This window comes from Colossoma macropomum, unplaced genomic scaffold (assembly GCF_904425465.1).
Source record: "Colossoma macropomum unplaced genomic scaffold, Colossoma_macropomum, whole genome shotgun sequence".
NCBI lineage: Eukaryota > Metazoa > Chordata > Actinopteri > Characiformes > Serrasalmidae > Colossoma > Colossoma macropomum.
Genome location: NW_023494789.1, coordinates 33,545,413 through 33,565,218, shown reverse-complemented (window position 1 = coordinate 33,565,218; position 19,806 = coordinate 33,545,413). Strand labels below are relative to the sequence as shown.

General features: G+C 42.2%; 1 protein-coding gene across 8 annotated transcripts in view; it reads left to right on the top strand.

Moving 5' to 3' along the window:
- Nucleotides 1-19,324, top strand: part of setd5 (SET domain containing 5) — a 31,376-nt gene extending 12,052 nt beyond the window's left edge. Inside the window, exons 2-25 of one of the 8 annotated variants that reach the window (XM_036571047.1) lie at nt 1,309-1,577; nt 3,437-3,539; nt 4,038-4,270; nt 4,747-4,805; nt 4,924-5,111; nt 5,253-5,291; nt 5,554-5,799; nt 6,695-6,843; nt 7,035-7,152; nt 7,353-7,462; nt 7,569-7,821; nt 8,326-8,406; nt 8,512-8,733; nt 9,463-9,813; nt 10,466-10,711; nt 10,952-11,072; nt 11,166-11,428; nt 11,747-11,803; nt 12,186-12,677; nt 13,823-13,915; nt 14,605-14,888; nt 14,972-15,117; nt 15,224-15,321; nt 16,520-19,324. In XM_036571047.1, coding sequence (XP_036426940.1) covers nt 1,507-1,577; nt 3,437-3,539; nt 4,038-4,270; nt 4,747-4,805; nt 4,924-5,111; nt 5,253-5,291; nt 5,554-5,799; nt 6,695-6,843; nt 7,035-7,152; nt 7,353-7,462; nt 7,569-7,821; nt 8,326-8,406; nt 8,512-8,733; nt 9,463-9,813; nt 10,466-10,711; nt 10,952-11,072; nt 11,166-11,428; nt 11,747-11,803; nt 12,186-12,677; nt 13,823-13,915; nt 14,605-14,888; nt 14,972-15,117; nt 15,224-15,321; nt 16,520-17,113 — 4,617 coding nt within the window. In that variant the 5' untranslated portion in view covers nt 1,309-1,506 and the 3' untranslated portion in view covers nt 17,114-19,324. Of the gene's footprint in view, nt 1-1,308; nt 1,578-3,436; nt 3,540-3,733; nt 4,271-4,746; nt 4,806-4,923; nt 5,112-5,252; nt 5,292-5,553; nt 5,800-6,694; nt 6,844-7,034; nt 7,153-7,352; nt 7,463-7,568; nt 7,822-8,325; nt 8,407-8,511; nt 8,734-9,462; nt 9,814-10,465; nt 10,712-10,951; nt 11,073-11,165; nt 11,429-11,746; nt 11,804-12,185; nt 12,678-13,822; nt 13,916-14,604; nt 14,889-14,971; nt 15,118-15,223; nt 15,322-16,519 lie in introns of those variants that run through there. The other 7 variants (XM_036571046.1, XM_036571045.1, XM_036571051.1 and 4 more) reach the window with 7 other exon arrangements.
- Nucleotides 19,325-19,806: the final 482 nt, after the last annotated feature.

Here is a 19,806-nt window from a genome sequence, read left to right as displayed (position 1 = left end):
AGTTACTTGTGCTACGTCTGTCTCTGCCGTTATCAATTAACCTAACACAGAGACTTACTTCTGTCAGGCTTCTATAGCTGTTACATGGGAGGGGTTGCCTCCTTTTATCATATTAAATCTATATTGCTTTTTTAGGAGTCATTTTTTTGTATTTTCTTTTATGAAGACAAAATGGTTGACTGGTCAGTTGTTTTAAAGCTGCTTCAAGTTGTGTATAAATGAACCGCTCACTGTGTGAGTTTGTTAATACATGTAAATTAGTCTGAAGAAGTAGTATCCTGAACAGGTGGAGACCTTTTTTTGCAGTTGATTTATTATGTCACAGCAAGACAAGACTCTGCTGTGAGGATTTGGTCAGCTCCAGGAAGCTGTGTTTGGCCAGTGAGTAATAGTTTAAGAGTGAGGTCATCTCTGGGGGTTTGTGGTGTTGCGTGCAAAGACAAGGCCCTAAATCTACTGAAACCTTCTGTAGCATATCTATAGAAATTCACACTGTTTTTGAGGGTTTCATGTCAGAAGTTTTGTTTTCAGTCATTACCCAATTGTGAGTATTAACTCCTAAATATAACTCCCTATGAAAAACCATGTGCCTCGTGACCTTTTGTTGGAATTCCCCTTGGTGGACGACAGGAGCTTTACACATGTATAACTATGCTCAAAAGTGACTGGAAGCGAAGGACAGCATCAGAACAGTAGGGCTAAAAGATAAACAATTTTTGGATTGAAATGTTACAAAAAGATTGCTATCTTGAAAAATCACAGGAGCTGCCATTTTAACCAATCAAAACCAACTAAACACCCACATGATGTGTACATGACAACATGACCACAACTATCTGGCTGCCTGGAACGTTACATTCAGCATGTAAGCCTCAAGCCAGAAAAATAGATAAGTTGGTCTTCCTAGCCAATTAAATGTGGCTTTAAATCATTGCAGTTTAATTCACAGTTACAGAATTGGTTAGAATGTTAGGTATAAGAGATTGGTTACAGTATTAATTAGATTTTTCACCAAAATATTTCTGTAAGTCCTAAATATAAGTCTTTTACACGGTTGCTCATGAAAGAGAAAAGAAAAATGACCAGTGTTTATCACCGTTTAGCTATTTGCCATGTTAGTTTTGTAAAAGATTATTTTTGCCTGACTGTATCTAACCTTTAGAACTGCGGATGCTTCTGCTGTTGCTCATTTCCCCCTCTCTTTCTTTCTTTCTCTCTCTCTCTCTCTCTCTCTCTCTCTCTCTCTCTCTCTCTCTCTCTCTCTCTCTCTCTCCCCCTCCCTCTTTTTCTCTCCCTTTCTCTCTATAGGTCTCCTGATGTGCGTGAGGTGCTGTGAGTGGCATTGCGGTGCCCCGCCTCTGGAGTGGTCTGTCGCTGCCATCCGGACCTCGTGATCCCCTCTTCCCTCCTTCCCCCCTCCTCTCCTCCTTTCCCCCTGTCCCTCCATCCCTATTCCCCCTCCCTCCCCCTTTCCCCCTCCTCCCCTGCGGCGCTGTGCTTGAAGTCATGAGCATAGCAATCGCACTGGGAGTCACCACACCTGAGACACCTTATACAGACATGGCCGCCGGATCAGAGTGAGTACTGCAACTGTGCGTATGAGTGTGTACATGTATGCAGGCACATGCATGTCTATAGGAAGAATGCCGAGCTTGACGTTAAGGGTAAAATTTAAGATGGTCTTTATATGAATGTTACGGATAGGATTAAGTGGTAGTTCTGAAGGTCTGTTTCTGTCTAATTGCAAAAAGATCTTATGTTTGTGTTTTACCACGTGTTTGTCTACCAGATTAAGGCATTGACATTGTTGATGAGGTCTTATGAAATACATCTCAGCCTTGTTGCTCCCCTCTTAAATGTGAGGATAGCTTCAGGAAACAAGAGGGAGGAATAGAATTTGTAGTCAAAAACAAGAAATCAAAAATGAAGCTTGAAATAATTTAAAAGTCATTGGTGTCGAGTTGGATCTTGTGGGAATTTTTTGGAGTTTTTCATAAGTTTATAAACCTATAATTCGTCTAAACCCTAGTAAATTTACTTGCATCCTCAGAAGAAGGCCAAGTTTTGACGTGGGTCTCTTCTGAATACTCCTTCAACACGCTTGCAGTCATCAGATTCATTCACTCAGGGAAGGGATCCGATGCAAAGCTGATGTTGCAAAATGTTCTTCCGCATGTTGCGTGCAATTACATATTTCCACCAGAGGCATCTCTAAATCCTCAAATTTTACATAATGCAGCTTCAAGAAATCAAACTAGCAGGTTCAGCACATTGTAAAATCACAGATATTTCATTTGTTGGGTACAGTATTTAGGCACGTCATTGAACTCTTTCTACTATGCCCAAATATGATCAACCTGACTTATTACCTACAAATAAAACAGTAGTGCAGACATGGCAGTCTTTTGTTTAATCTGGTGAATCCAGTTCCAGCGCAGCCAGCAGGCAAGTGCAAGCAGTGTGAGTGGTTTGACACAGTTGTGCTTTTGAGCGAGGCTTTAACTTTCATGTACTCCATGCGAAGCCACAGTATAGGAATAGTGTTTCGTAATTTTAAACTGAATGGTTAAAAATCACAAAGAACAACATGTATCACAGTATTTAGCTTTTTCCTCAGGCTAGCTAACAAGGGCAGCAAAAAAGCAATACCGTTCAGTTGAGTTTAATGAAAAGCAGTGGAAGAAAACCCAAACATATAGTAAAAAATAACAAAATAGGACCAAGTATCTGCATGTTCACATTATCTGAGAGATTATAGTAGTGTGATAATGGCAATATTAACTAACAAAAGAAATCCAATAACAACAGCTGCTTGTTACTATGTAGTTTTAATTGGAGAGTGTAACGACACTGTTTGTTGTTAAAAGGCACAGTTTTTTTTTATGAAGCACACAGCTGATCAATATTCTGGGAGTACTGATATCTGTGATGCACCCAGAAAAATATGTTGTGGTGCAATTTTTTGTACTAACTATGGAATATCGTTATTGTTCATGCCTGTGGTTGACCGCTGACCACAAATATGAGCAGTTTGTGGCTGAAATAACCAAAAACAAGCTGTGAAATCCCTTTATGGATATGGAATGAATGTGATCATCCTCAGAATGGAAGTGCATGTTGGTAAAACTGCCTAAGCCTCTTTCAGCTTGTGAGGTTGAAAAGGGAAAGAGTTCCTGTTTGGTAGGCGTTGGAGGTTACATAAGAGAGCCATGATCATTCCTTCATCTAGAGCAGCTCATGCGTTTGTTATTTTAGAGCAGTACTGTCACCTAGTGGCCAGTTCTGTAAAGAAAGACACATTGTTTATTCCTAATTATACTAGCCTCCGCACAGCTTTTATTTCAGTCAGTAATTCAGAAATGATGTTGTGCAATTTGTTTCTTTTTAACTACACTTAGTCGTGCTCTCTTTTTTTGTTTTTCTCTCTCTCTCTCAGTCCTGAGTCAGTGGAAGCGAGCCCTGCAGTAAATGAGAAGACATATTCTAACCACAGCTGTGGGAGCACACAGAGTCATGGCTACCGTGGCCTACCCTATGCTGTGAGTATCGCTTCACTTGCATTGCATGCAGCTTTAGTAAGAAAACACGATTGGATTGCACAACCTGTCACAAAGTACTGTGAAAGTACTGTACATAATAAAATTAAGTTGCAAAATTACCATGAAATTTTATAATTTGCTCTTCATCTTTTTTTAAATTGCTTTTAAGTGCAGTTAACTTATGTTGGCATCTCTGTATTAAGCATTTTGATAGGGATATGTAATTCTCTTCATTATTTATAATTCATTTTAGACTTGCCTTACTCCAAACATTTTTCAGCCATGTTCAAATATCACACTGTAACTGCTGAATCCTGCATGATTTTTGAATGCCACGTTTTATTTTCATTCCCGCCTCCTTCCTTTCTCCTTTCCTTCTTCCTACTCCCCCCCCATTCCTCCTTCCTTTGTGTCTCTCTATCTTGTTCTCTCTCTTTCTCTCTCATGCCTGAACACCATTGTTTGAAGATGCAACAGTCTTCCGTTGTGTGTTGTCAGGATCATAACTATGGAGCGCCGCCCCCTCCCACCCCTCCCGCCTCCCCGCTCTCTCAGACCATTATTCCCCGTCTGGAGCTCAACGGTGCCCGATCCCGTTTCCACACCAATGACCCCGACAACTCAGCTGACAGCGAGAGCTCCTCGGAGGAGGAAGAGGGCGCCGTGCCGTCCGGCTGGTGCCAGTGCCGCCTCATGCCGGATGGCTACCTTATCAAGTGTGAGAGCTGCAGGTAAGGAGAGTGCAGAATTGACCTGAGCTGTTTCACTCTGGTTTCTGCAGATTGCTTGGTGGCCTCTTATGTATCCACATTTTGTTTTACAAAAAAATTGAGGTACTAGTGCAAAATTATTAATGTAAAATTGCACCATGTCTTTTTTTAATTGGTGGCTATAATTGTTAATCTAATTAAGGGATTTAAAGGTTGTTATGTTTTTGTTTTTATTTTGTCTTTATTTAAACAAATGGAATAAAGTTGGAAATCCAGACTTGAGCCTGCCAGTACAGAATGTTAATCAAATGTAAACGTGGGTCATTGCTAAATACAAAGTCAACTACATCATGTAATTATTTAATTTAAATAATCAGTTTAAATGTCATTTAAAGATTACATTACTGTATAATCGTATTGCCATTTAGGCTCTGTCAATACCATCCTGTAGTGCATCTGCGGTATTTGATCGGCTCTCTCACTTGTAATGTGTACAGGGGTCTGGACAGGAGAAAAGGGCTGGATGGTCAACGCCGGAAAGCAGACAATGTGTCGGGTATGAGAGAACAAGCACGCATACACACTCAGTCTAGGTGTAAAGTTTGTAAGTGTCAGTTTTATTGGTTTGTGTGTGTATGCCCTTCCAATAGTGTGCTTACTGTGTGTGTTGACAGTAGGAGAGAGCAGTGCTACAGAGAGTGGAGATGAGGAGGTGTCAGCTGCCACAGTGTCATACACAGCTACTCAGCACACCCCCACCAGCATCACCCTCACCGTCAACCGAGTCAAACGCAGCAAAGCCAAAAAGAGGAAAAAGAGCACAGAGAAAACACGAGCCACCCCTAAAGCAAAGAAGGTCAAGGTACATACAGTCAGACATATGTGCACATTCCTACTGCTAAGTGACTTGAAGTCACACAGATAAGTACACCTGTATTTTCAGAAACATGGCATGTGCTGTGCAAATATTACATGGTCTAATCTACATGGTTTTATTTCGCAGGCCTTTAGAGAAGGTTCCCGAAAATCCTTGAGGATGAAGGTAAGACGCACTCTTGCCGTCACAATCCATACCTGTGTCCTCTTATCAAATACTTGCAAAGACTGATGATCAGAGAGCACGGTGATTTGGTCATGTTAGAGACAGCATTATTGTCATTATTGTAAAACCACTGATGTGGTTTTGTTTAATTTGTTTGATTAGTACTATTTTACATTCCAATCTTATTTCCTTTAGAATGAAATATGTCCCACTAAAATCATTAGAATTTCCAAACAATTCAAATCCCCTGTCTTTCTTTTAGAACTCCACCAGTGAAGCAAGTGGGTTGGATGAGAACACAGCTGAAGGCTGGGAGACACGTATCCGCCAGTGGACGGACCATTATGAGGAGGCCCTGGCCAACCAGTATAGCGCTGACGTTCAGACGCTCCTCCAGCTCCATCACTCCTCCAGCAAGAACTCTGCAAGCCAGCCAGCACTCACCATGGACACCATCAACCGCACAGAACTGGCCTGCAACAACACAGTGCTCAGCTCTCAGATGCAGGTACAGCACAGCCTTTGTTTGTTTGAAAAGGAGTTAGATACTTTGTTTAACCATTTAGCACGTAAAGCTGGCTGGGCAAAAACTATCTACAGCTTGGCGATATATATAACGGTATGATGTAATCTGTATGCTCTGATTCAGCACAAACTCAACTTTTGAGCAAGTTATTAAACATGTTTTCAGTGTTTAAGATGAAAGTATGTGAATGCATGAAAATCCTGAAAACCACAAATTCCTTTTTTCCACATATTTTTCACATACATATAACTCAGTGTACAGGAGAAAACGATTTTAATGAATGACCTGAACATTAAACCATTTTAACAACTTCAGTGCCTTTTAACAAAAGTTACTGAAAACATCTGTCTGTATGTACAGGTCCCCCTGGGATTGGCTAGTTGTGTTTGAACCTACTGGTGCTCTTTCGGCAGTTATGTTTTCAAAACAGAACCACAATGCTTTAGAAGTGTATCTAAAGCTAAATAGATGGTCTACTTAATTTTCTGATTGGCTAACTAGTGTTGGCAATGACAGCAAAAGATATGTGGAAAGAATGGCCATTGAACATTGTGTTAGATCACACTGTATATAGATCAGTGTGTACAATAATACAGCTGACTCTACAAATCCTCGAATTTCAGAGATACAGCACAACAGATCTGCAAATGTCATCTTGTCGTAAACCTCAGCTTCTGTAGTGTATCATTGTGTTTTAGGTTTGTTTACTTTTCAGATGGTTATAAAGTTCTTTAAGTTTAAAAACAATGTGTCAAACATGTAGACAACGACATGTTCAGTCTTAAAGGGATAAGCTTGGGGGAAGTAGGCCTGGGGGAACTTGTGCACTAAATTAATGTGTGTGTGTGTGTGTGTGTGTGTGTGTGTGTGTGTGTAGTTACAGTTGGGCCGTGTAACACGCGTGCAGAAGCACCGGAAGATCCTGCGAGCAGCACGTGACTTGGAACCTGATACACTCATCATTGAGTACAGAGGCAAAGTCATGCTAAAACAACAGTTTGAGGTCAATGGCCACTTCTTCAAAAAGTAAGTTTGTGTGTTTATTGTTTGTATGTGTAAAGCATGTATTCAACAATGTCTGTTCATTCTTATGACACCTTTGTATAGTACCACTTTGATGAGGAGTGGTACAGAAAAAAACATGTAGAAACAGACTTGGCCATCCCTTCGGTCTGGCTTTGCCCTACAATGGTCATGTCTCTGTTCCTTCTGTTCAGGCCCTACCCGTTTGTCCTGTTCTACTCTAAGTTTAATGAAGTCGAGATGTGTGTGGACGCTCGGACATTTGGCAATGATGCTCGCTTCATCAGGAGATCCTGTACACCCAATGCTGAGGTCAGTTGATGGTGGAGTAGTGATCACTAACTGAACTGGACAATTAATCTAATATAGACAGAGATGAGGAAAAGTGTGTGTAAAAAGTCAAATTTAAATTACAACATACTGTGACAGTGACATGCATGTCGTCTTGGTGAAATGCTAATGAGTCTGTACACTGTTACACTCTTACATTTATTGCATATTCGTCCACACAGGTACGGCATATGATTGCAGAGGGGATGATTCACCTGTGTATCTATGCAGTAACTCAAATCTCTAAAGACTCGGAGGTCACAATCGGCTTTGACTACGAGTTCAACAGCTGGTCAGTTTTTAGTCCTATAAATACTTTATTTCTCTTATTTCTAAAATCATGATGCCCAGCTAAATGAACAGCTGTGTGTTGACTGTGTCTCTGTTTTTCTGTGCAGTAACTATAAAGTGGACTGTGCATGCCATAAAGGCAATCAGAACTGCCCGGTGCAGAAGCATAATCAGAGTCCATCAGAGTCTATGCTGCCCCCACCACAGCACTCACTGCCTACCCTGCCAGGGGCAGAGACTCGCCGAAGACGGGCTCGGAGAAGAGAATTAGAAGGGAGTGGACTCATTGGGGCTGTGTCTGATGATAGCAACCAGCTCCTGGATGAACATGGGGAGACACAGGGAGCCAGTGATGCAGAGGTGCGTGGAGGTGGAGGGGGGAAGAAGTTTTACACTGTGAGATTTCTCAGGTGACCTGATGACTTAAGCCAAAACTCAAGCCAGTCCAGTAAGAGGAGAACTATGAGACATCCCTGTTGGAAAGTCTTTGACTTTGACTTTGGGCCATCCAGCTTACTAGGAAATCCTGCTTTTTGAAATATTGAGGTTAATATTGATATAGATCAGGTATCTGCAACATTGATTCTGGACAGGTATCCTACTTAAATTCTTGTTCTAACATTGAGAAGCTTCTTTTGTGTTTTTTTTAAATTAAGGTAAGCACCAAGTTCTGCCCCTCTTCAGTTGCAGAGCTGGATATTTGTGAAATAGAAACTTAATGTACAGGAAGATGACAAACCCAAGTTATTATGTTAAGGCCCTTTTAATGGTCTGCAGGATTTAGAAAGTCAGGACTTGCTTGATGACATTGATGATAATGATGATCATCATAATAATGATAATGATTTTGTTCTGGCTCTACAGGAGGGTCTAATAGATGGAATGAAGCAGGAGGAGGGACATGAGGAGGTAGACGAAACTGGAGCCCTCATATCGAGCAGACGGGTAAGGAAGGGCTCAAAGAGGGGCTATTTACAGTTAGTTTATTTCTACTGTAGTCACTGATTATGCATCAGTTGATGTTTTCATGTTACGTGTTCTCTCTTGCAGTCACGAGAGGACCGGAAAGCTGAGGCCATCATGCATGTGTTTGAGAATTTGGAAAGGAGAAGGAAGCGTGTTTCTCAGGGCTTGGAACGGGGTGGGCCTGATGACCCCAAACATGAAGGGTTGGAGCCTGAGGAGGGCGGGGCTTCCTCTCCCATAGTGGCCAACCCTGGACCAAACATAGGAGTGACAGGAGTTAGTACACGGCGGACATCTTTCACTCCTGTGGGTCACAGTTTCTCTCCTTCACTGTCCTGTTCACTTTTCCTTGTTTCGTCTCTGTTGTACCCTTTATATTCATACCAGGGGCTGCTGGTAATTAGGAGAGTAAACATCGCAACAATTCAGTTTCGAAAAGATTGAGTGCATCATGAAATCTCATGCATCATGAAAACCTCACCATTAATTGGCTATATTATTATAGGTGATTGGAAACACTGTTTACACAGTAGTAGAATGTAAACAGTACAGAATGTATTTTACTTGTAAGAGCCTGAAAATTTCATGGTGCCCAAAAATTGCATTTACTTTTTTTGACTATTCTTATAATTGAAAGCAGGATTACTTTTAAAACTCCTTGTGTGAAATCCTTTCTTTTAATCTGTGTCGCCCTTGCCCAAGTAGCACCTGTCTTTTCATATTTTTTGTAAACCCCCAGCAGTGCTTCTTTGTTCTCGCTTGAATCTAACATTCCTAAATTAGTGCTGGCAGTAGCAGTTGCCAGCCAGAGACTTTGTTTCTCATCCCCTGCCTAATTCAATTTTTTGTAATTGCTATTGTCAGTGTTTTGACAGTTTTTTGCTGTCATGGCACTGTGTAGGTCAATTTTCGTTGTGTTAGCAACCCAAGATGCGTATGAAGAGTTGGTGATACACCCATGCAGAAAAGTTAATTCCATCTGCTTGCACTTGTGTTATTTATTATTATTAAATGTTTCTTTTGTTTTCCTCTAAGGACCCGGCAGCAGTATCAGTGGACTCCGAAAAAGCCCCGTCTGCGCCTCTTGCCACCCCTAAACCTCCCCCAGCTCGCACCTCCAAACCGCGACCGAAGAGCCGCATTTCCCGTTATCGCTCAGGCTCAGCCCAGCGTGCGCGGAGGCAGCGGCAGGCTCTTTTGGCTCAGCAAGCAGCTGAGGCTGGGGCAGCTGGAGGCGAGGAGGGCGGCACTGCAGCTGGCCCAGGGGATCTGGGGCTTGGGGATGGGACTTTGGGGCCCGGGCAGCTGCCAGATGGAGACTGTTATGGAGCAGCTTCTGCAGCACTGGGTGGGAAAGCCAGTGTGAGATACCCCAAAACCAAAAAGGTGAGGTTTCATCATTTTGTAATGTCTCTGCTGCTTAGAGAGGGACAGCCCTGGTCCTGGAGGCCCACTGCTATGCACATATTAATGTTTTTCCTGCTCCCACCTGATCCCACTAATCAGCTCATTAACAGCCCCATACTCAGGTGAAGTGCATGTGCTAAAGCAACAAAAAACACTAAAATGTGCAGGCAGGGGGCCACTAGGACCAGGGCTAGGAAACATTACCATAAAACCATTTAAACCATGTGGTGCCAAGAGCATTTCAACAACTAGTGCAGCATTTCCAGCTCCAATCCTGAAACCATCCTTGCGCACACAGTTTTGTGGTTTCTCTGCTCTGATGTATGAGTTACATCATTATTTAATAATCCGCCCCTTGAGTTGGATCAGGTGTGTTTGAACAGTGAAAGCACAAAACTCTACAGCATAGCAAAGAAAACATTGCACAGGTAAAATTTTTATTTGCTACGCTGGTTGTGGAAAACCCATCCAAGATTTATATTTATTGTTATTATTTTTTGTATATATATATTTTTTTAACAATATCTACTTGGAAGACCATTCCTGAAGCCCCATTTTTAGCAGTGTTGAGCAGCATAATATTCGCACCTACGTTCTGCCATGCTGTTAACTTCTGCCCTGCTGTTCTCAGTACCTGGTGACAGAGTGGCTGAACGATAAGGCACCAGAGCGCATGGAAGAGCCCGTGGAACGGCCGCTTCGTATCACAACTGACCCTACCGTGCTGGCCACAACGCTTAACATGCTGCCGGGCCTCTCCCACTCACCCCTCATCTGCACCACCCCAAAACACTACATCCGCTTTGGCTCGCCATTCAACCCAGAGAGACGTCGCCGACCGCTCACAGTTGACCCTGCTTACGGCTCCTGCAAGAAGGTGAACAAGACTTGACAGGTTGCTTAAATAGTTGTTTAGGTCCACTTTCCCCGAAGTCATAAAAACTTTGCCAGGATCATCTAAACCAGTAGAGAAAAGATACTGGGACATTACTGGAGCCCTTTTTAGCAAAATTTTTTAAGTGATTATGTGATATGAAATCTCATCTCTTAATTTTTAATATTGAAACTGCCCTGTATTCTGATCTTTTTTCTTCTTTTTTCCCGTCCATCTGAGCAGAGGTGGATAAAGCAGGCGCAGGATGAAAGCATGTCATTGGTTTCCATGGAGGATGGAACTGAGTCCAACTCTTCACACCAAAGTAACAGCAGCAGCACGGCCTCACTTACCTCCAGACCTGGTAAAACACTGTTTTTCTACATATCTTTCACGTAAGTGAATGTTTTATTGAATTTAGTGTCTCCTTTGTCTCACTCCACTTTTCTTTGTGCAGAACTGACAGCACCCTTTAAAAAGAGGAAATCAAAGTATGCACCAGAGACTGTGGCCCCACCCCCCGACCTTTTGCTGCGACCGTTGTCCCCCATCACACCGCCGCTGCCCTCTGAACCATCAGTGAGCTCGCTGCACCCGCTCTTCTCTTCATGCTCGCTGTATTTAGGAGCTGAGGAGGAGAGGCAGAACGGTGCCGCACTTCCTTACTCCCCGCTCCCATCCCTTCCCGCCAGCCGCTGCAACACACCTCTGCAGTTTGAAGTAAGCGCATATCAGCTCTCTAACTCCGGTTCAGCTAAACATGCACACAGTGGCCTGATTATGTCTTTCCGGTACAGATGTGACTGTGGCTCACTCACCTCTCATCTTACCTTGAGCAAGACAGCTCTGTTCCACTGATGCTGAACTGTACCTGTATTAACATCTGCTTAAGTCTGAAACCTTCTGAAGCTATTTTGTTGCTCCCTGTTGTTGTGTTGTATTCTACTAGCAATTCAGCTTTGTTGTGTGTGGGAACTGTTGGCTCCTTACGAACAAATAACAGAGGAGATGGATAAATAAGTGCTCTCTTCTCCACAGAACATCTCTTCTCCTGAAACGTCTCCTGTACACAGACCAGAGTCTCTTTCACCAGAAGTAAGACATACATTGAGTTGTTAGTGTGTTTTAACTACAATTCATAGCTTGGAATCAATGTTTTCAACTTTTAACTTGTTTTTACTATTCAATGTATAAACTGATGATAGCACCATAAAACATTGGGCCTTTGTAGGTTTTAAATAATTAATAGAAAGCTGTAAAAGAAAAAAAATGTGTAAGCAGATAATTCTTAAATGGCTAAGTATGCTATCAAGTGTCAATAATCAAGTTATAAGAAACTTAATTTATGAATGTCATTTTTTTAAAAATACTTTGTATAAATCATTATTTTACATAAAATAACAAAACCTTATGGCAAGTCCAAACTTTTTGTGTGTTCTTTATACTAATATCTGGCAACCTACACAACTCTCTCTAGCCCTGTTTGCGGCCCGACTTCGATACGCCACGGATTGCCACGTTCCCTGATCTTTCCATGACCTCCAGCCTCGGCAGTCCCGCACCTGTGTCTGACGACTTCCCCCTGGCTGTCCCGGACCCTCTGGGTGGGTCTGGAGGTGTCAGCTCCCTCACGCCAGCCCCTGTATCCAACACTGATGCTTCCTTGGGCACGCGCTCAAATGAGGCTCAGGCTCGAGAGCAGGTCTTCAGGACAGAATTTAACCTCATCTACACCTGCTCTCCCCTCAATGCCAACCTGGCCACTGGCCCTGTCACTGACCGGCGTCACTCCCAATCAGAGGGCAGCTTCTCTCCTGCTGAGTCCTACTTCAGCACTGTGAGTGGCCAGGCTCTGCAGGCAGAGACGGGCTCCGGTTCTCTCTCGCCCTTTCCAGAGCCTCATTTTGGGGGCGGCTACCCAGATAGTGGAACGCCACCTCATACCAGCAATCCACCACAGAAAAAGAAGGCAAGTACACCCACCTCCAGAAGTCACCACTACAGATGTCTTATTTGATCTGTCACCTTCCAAAAATTTGGTCAAAAATCTAACAGTTTTACCCTTTATTTCATAGCTAGGGGTAAATATTTGGACATGTTTGGTGTCTGTGATTTGGTTTTGCACTGGAGTTATGAGGACAGTATAGTTAAAAGGATTTGAAGCTTATAATAGTGCGAAACGTACAAAGAAAACTTTAGACACAAATCATGCCTTGGCTGATTGGCTACATTTGGGCAAAAAGTAAACGTGTGAATTTATTTTTTCACTAAGCAATGCCTTGAAGCAGCTGAATTGCAGAATTAGCTAAGATTGGCTGTTGTTAACATATCACTTACATCTCGGCAAAGGTTTTCATCCTTAAATCTACATTCTGTGAGATTTAAAACACCACTCCTTATGTATGGAAAGGTCACAGCAATGCCTCTCGCTCCACTGAGCAATAAAGCCTGCAGGCTTAGCAGGGCTGCCTGCATCTCCACAGAGGACGTCCCTGTTAACTGAGGAGAGAGGTCATTTACAATGAAAGCTTATTATTCCCTGCTAATGAGGCATGATTCAAAGTATGAAGAACAGACATTTGAGCATTGTTCGGTCTTTCCAGAATTTTCAGTTTTTCTGCAGTGCCTAGCACTAATCAGATTCCACATCAGTTGGTATTCTAACAGATGAAATTGTAACTATATTGACTGATCTTGTGATCTAATGGTATTTAACTGCTTTGATTGGGAGAGTAATGGCTAATTGTAGGTTGTCGATAGATCTGATTTCTTAAAGTAAGCAGACATTGATTCAAAAGTTCAAAAGAATGCAGAATGCAGCTTTCAATCATCTGTAAGTGAAACAAAATTCTCCGCTCGGACTCGGATCAAAAGATCTTTCAAAACTGACAGGTTTGCTTCAAAATTACATTCCTCACGTACACTTAATTCTCAAAATGTTGTCCTTTTTTCTTTGTGTATCAAGCCAAAAAGAGGCTAAACTCCTACGCTATGGTTTGTTCTATCCTCTCTTTTCTCCTCCTCCTCCTGTTCCCTCATACCTCATGCATTCCGATCAGTTTTCCCCATGAAAGATTTGCCAAGTCTTCTCTTTTCCACTTTTTTTCAAGGCAGAGGGCCATGGGGAGTGGCGTTAGTCAGCTCTCAGGCTTGCCTGGTTACCAGGCACTAACTGTAAGGGGCGAGTTCAAGCCAGGGCAGAATATGGTGAATATTACATACATGGCCTCCATCTAGAAGTGTGCATGTGGATATTGTTTTGCATTGGCATACAGTGCGCCTCTTTTCCTTGTACTGCCCCGAATCCCCTTAACATGCATAAAACCATTGCGTATTGTTGTTTCTTTTACAGACATACACATGTGCTTCATTCATGTGTTGAAAATTGACGTGTCATGCGCTATTAGTACCTTTTGATCTGAAATTTACAGTGAATGTTTTTTTTTATGAAGGTTCATTTAATTAATCTTAATCAAATTTATTAAGACGTGTGGCTCGTTGAATTCTGACTGTGTGTGTGTGGGGGTGGGTGTGTGTGGGGGTGTGTGTGTGTGGGTAGGTGTGTGTACATCTAAACAAGCAAATAATCTGATCTGCGTTTCATATTGTGACATGCAGCATCCTCTAACCATGGTGCAGTTTGAGTATACATGTAGTTTGTGAACGGATTTAGTACTTGTATTGTTTGGTTAAACTGAAGCGGTGCTGGTTACCTTTGCATGCTGTACCACTCATTCTCATTGAACTGATGGATGGTGACATGTTACATCCTGGATATTGTTTTTTATTTTATTGTTATGCATGTTGTTATGCGTGTGAGTGTGCCATGCAACTATGCAATGCCATTGTCGGTGTATGTCTAAATTTTTCATACATTTTATTTCCTCTGTCTCTAGGTCTCTTTATTAGAGTACAGAAAGAGGAAGCAGGGGACACGAGACCACGATCCTGGAGGCACTATGGGTACCCCTACTCGTCCCAGCTCTCTCTGCCCCAGCGCAGAGTCCCCAGGTGGACCCCGCTCAGTGCTGCAGCCCGCTGCCTCCCCACACAGTTCCTTCTCCTCTCCAGCCCACCAGGCATTCCCACAGATAGAGGAGGTCAGCCCCCCAGACCTCAGCTCCAACCTAGGGAACCATTCTCAAACCTCCGGCCCACGTGCACCTGACTCTAGCCAGTGGTGAGAAGACAACGCACATAGTTGAATGAAAAAATGTACGCATGCATTCTGGCCAGATAAACATCTTTTTGCTTTTGTTTCAGGATGGTGCCAACATCCGTAGAGAGGCTTAGAGAGGGACAGGGAGTTTTAGAGCGGGTTTTGAGAGGCAGTCTGAAGATGGAGCGAGTCCTTAAAAGGCCAGAGGGTGGAGTGAGTGAGCATGGTAACAGCCGAGACAAGGATACAGGTATGAAATAACTAAATTTTTATCTCATGTCATCGTAAAGACTTCGCTGTTTGTAGTCGAAATAAGAGTGAAGTTGTCATTGTGTTCTGTCGTTTTGTGTTTATAGATGGAATGGAAGGGGATAGATATGATCTCCCGAGTTCATCTTTGGCCTCCCCCATGAGGAGCCCCCAGAGGTACAGCCCGTCTGTCCACCCACACCAGGTAAAATTCCATGAGTCAGCATACACAACGCTAGGGCTGCCCCGACTACCATTTTTTTGTGCTCTGGAGCTTTGGCAGTAATCAACAGCGAATATTCAAAGCTTCGCCCTATGTGGGCCGGGGGAGCGGGGTGGAGGGGAATACATCGGAATACATGCTGTCTAGCACTGCGTGACTTTCACTTCTGTGAGTGAAAGGGATATCAGTCACCCTAGCTGAGATGGTATAAATTTCCTCATTTTAACAGTGCAATTAAAAAGTATAAATATAGTACAAGAATGCTGACAATGTATTATGGTGTTGCCATGCTGCTTAGTAAGTAGTTTGTTTGTTTCATGTTTGTTTGTACAAGGACTTTTATGTTGAAGAGCCTGAATATGGGTAGAGTGGTGGGTTTTCCGGAGTAGAGCAGAGGGCTGTGTTTTTAGGGGTTAGCGCTGGAGAGGCTGTGTTTCTTCTTGCCGTGTTTGGCACTGTTTTCAGCAAATTAAAAATAAAGCTGCACTATTGACCGTACCGTACAGAGTTATCAAAGTTACTCCCAAGAACCTCAAATGTTACAGTATTGTACAGTTCTCCTTTATTGATAGCCTACATTTAGCTAGAATATCCAAATCCCAAAATTAAACCTGGTTGCCTACCTAAAGAACCAATATCCAAACAGTTAAATGTTTGGGCACCCATCAGTATAACACTGATTAAGAGAAGGAGAGAAAGCATGAAATATAAAAATGAGAGACCTGTTATTAGGAGCATATTGCAAATATTTCTATAGAAATATGTAAGATATAGTAGTTCCTTAAACCAACACTACATTACTCTTCACATAGTCTTCAAGAAAGCCTAAACAGATCTGCTTTTGATTATTAGGGTTTGAAGAATGCTTGAAGAATAGGAAGCTGATTGCTTATGTCTACAAACATCCAGAAGGGGGAGCTGTAGCTGGTTTTACTTGTTTGTTAAGAAGCACAGTAGAAACACTGAGTTATGACTTTTATTACCATTTATTTCAATACAACAACCCCAAACTAATATCTGGGGCCACCTGGCATATTTTATGGTTGGGAACCCCTGAAAGAGGTGCTCAGAATGAACCACTTTATTGCTGGTGTTTTTAGTAATGAGTATAAAATATTTTTTTTCATTTCTATGTCCATTTGTATTTGAGGTTGAAATTTGATCTTCTGATATTCTGCAGGTGCCACCTCACCTTTCAGAACCCCACCAACATCTGGAAAGCCCCGCCTACCACCAGCAGGCCTCCTCCCCCTCTTACCGTCCCACCTTCAGCACCTCCTCTTCACCCTCCTCTTCATCAGTGGTTCAGGGCTACCACCAATCACGTCTGGGCACACCCAATCCTCTACCCCAGGATGCACTCTCATCAGCACCTCCTCCTTCAGTGGACTCCAGGCAGACAGGGGGCACTCTGCACCACCACAGCAGCAGTGGAGGAGGTATGATGGACATGGCGCAGCTGTACTCTGGCAACCATGTCAAAGCCAGCCTGTTGAACAGCACTCTGTCAGGGTCTGTGAGCATGTCCTCCAGAGGCCAAGGGCACCCCAAAACAGACAGCAGCATTGCCCTTTGCAGTCAGCCTTCACACGGATCCAGACTGGCCCAGCCGGCTACAGTGCGGAGCCTGAAACCAGGCAGCCCGGGGCAGGCGGTGCTGCAGGCCAGCTCTAGGCTTCTCTCAGCCTCCGGAGCACAGCACTACCCACAGCGGCATTTACAACAGCCCCCAATGCAGGGTTCAGGGGTACGGACACAGTCTGGGACATACTAGGGCCCTTAGTGTGTTTGTGTGAGTGTGTGAGACGGTGTGTGTGTGTGTGAGTGCTTGTGTGTTTATGTGCGTATGTTTGTCAACATCCTCACCTCTGAACCTGTGGAAAAACTCTGGGTTAGGGGGAGGGGACTAGATGTACAGACGTGAGGAGTATGGACTCCACTTATTGTGATGATCGTTTCCTTTCTTACTTTCTCTTCTTTCCTTTTTTTCCTTTTTTACCTTTTTTTTTTCTGTTCCACCAAAAAATGCATTTCTGCATTCTACATGTAGTCTAATATGGACTTCATTTATAATCTTGGAATCAGTGGAAATTAAACATTACCTAGAAGTTTGAGAGGAAAGAATCAAGAATTAAATCACGTGTAATTTTAAATTTACCCATATGCTTTGAAGATATGTACATATTTAATGTGCAGAGTAGATGGTAAATTGAATCAGGTACCTGTGCTCAAATTTAAAAAAAAATCCCCACTGATATTCTGGAACCAGATTCAGTTTGGTTCAACCAGCTTAGAGCATTTGGTGCTTTTCAATTTTTTTTAATCCAAGTCAAATCAGTCCGCAAGACTTTTTGCTGACAGAAGAATTTTTTTCCAAGCAAAATGTTTGTTAGCTTCATCCGTGATAGCCATGTAGGTGAAATCCATTTACATAGCCCCTCTTCCTCTTAATCATTCCATTCAGTTTTTCAGTCAACTTGTCAATCACTAGTTTTCTAGGAGACACAAGGGGGTCAGGATCGACCCCTGGCAGTTCTCTATTTAAATCTCATTAAATAAATCTTCAGGTTTTTTTTCCTTTTTTCATTTTTGTTGGTGGTTTCTCCACATCTGTAGACTCACTCTGTAATACTTGACAACCACAGATCTTATGGTGCTGCAGTTAGCTCAGTTTTTGTTTTGAGTTGATTTTAGGGTTGTTTGAAACCCGGTGTCATGTTTTCCACTAGCCTGTTCTGAGGTATAGTTGTCATATGGGACTGGTTTTATTTTCATTTTTTTTTAAATGGGGTTCTAGTAACTATTGCAAAAACATTGGTGACTAGGAGTGCACAGAACTGTTTTGAAAAGTAAGCTGCAGAAATATTGTTTTTACTCCGTTATAGGATTTGTTCCCCTTACAGTTTTTGAATCCGGCAGGATTTTCTTTTATTTTCATATTGTTGAGAATTTATTTTTCTCTCCCTTTGACCAATCCTTGCATTCCGTACGCCACTCAAGGGAGGAGGAGAGGAGCTGTGGCTGAATGGTTTGATTAGGAGAAAAAAAAAAAGACAAAGACAAAAATCAAAAAGATAGCTGCTGAGGTCTCATTCTAAGTATTTTTAATGCAAAGTGCTGCTTTCAGAAGTGTCTGTTTTCTGACAGAATGCTGTACTTTTGTCTGTCGTCCGATATTCGTCACACACAGTGAGGTCACCAAGTTGTGCCATGATGACCGCCGGAGTGGAACTGAGTATCGCGCAAAATGAATCTGATGTCTCTGTTGCATCTTGGGAGCTGTAGTCTTTATGTCTTGATAGTCTGTTGGGTGGACCTGAGACGGACTAAATCTACAGTTACCTGGAAAAGGGTTTTTGTTTGTTTTATTTTTCCTCCCTTGGTCAAAGGACCTTGCAGAGATCATTTTATCACCTGGGACACGTTTTGACCGTTTGACCTTTTCTGTCAAGAGTTTCTCCCCTCTCCATTTATGAAAAGACACAAGGGTACTCACTGATTAACATGAATGTTTGTCTTTCACAGAAGACTTCAGAAGATAAAAACAAAAAAAACAAAAAACAAAGACTATGTGACCCGAAATTTACCAGCACCTTAATTACAGAGGAAAAAAATGTTAACAACCAAGAAAACATTTATGTATGATCATGTGTACTTGCATAAAAATGTGTTATATACTGTTCCAAGAAAAAATATAGTACACTAAATTTGCCGCATGATATTTCCTTTTTGGGTTGGTGTTAACGGTTGAAAGTGTGCAGTTGGATCTTGGAGTCAAGGGTTTGCTTAAAAACTCTTTACTTCAAGGTCTCAGATGGGAAAAAAAAACTGGACACTTTTTAAAGGAAACATTTAAAAACCTATCTCTGTTTTGTTGTATTTTATTTTTTACACAAGGCATAGTTTGGATCCCTCCCCCCTCTTCCAAGACAGAAAGCAAAAGAGATGTATTGCATTTTGATAATAAAATACTCATGACAATGTATTTTGAAAATGGCCGTAGTTTTAATGGAAGATGTAAAGAGAGTACAGTGATGTGGTGGACAGTCGGGGTCACAGATGTGGTCTAACAAAACTGATGAATGAGTGCTCTGACTGACATTAAGCATTTGGTCAATATTTGACCTGCATGATCACCATTCACCTGTACACAGGTGGTCATGTTATATTTTGAATAAATGGCCATAAATAAGCTAGAGCTCTCGAAAGCAGAACTAGAGACCATGAAATATACAACAGATTGATTAATGACTCATCCAGCTTTTAATATTTAATTTATTGATTTCACAGACTCTACCTTACCTGTAGCTCCTTTAAGAGAGTGAAAGTAACAAAGCAAAAGTCTCTTAACTGGCATTTATATTCTACATGTTAATGGTCTGCTCTTGTTCTAAATGTGACGGAGGAACAGCTGACTGAGGAGAATGGAAAATGCTTTTTCTTTTCCATGTTGTGTGATGACAGACA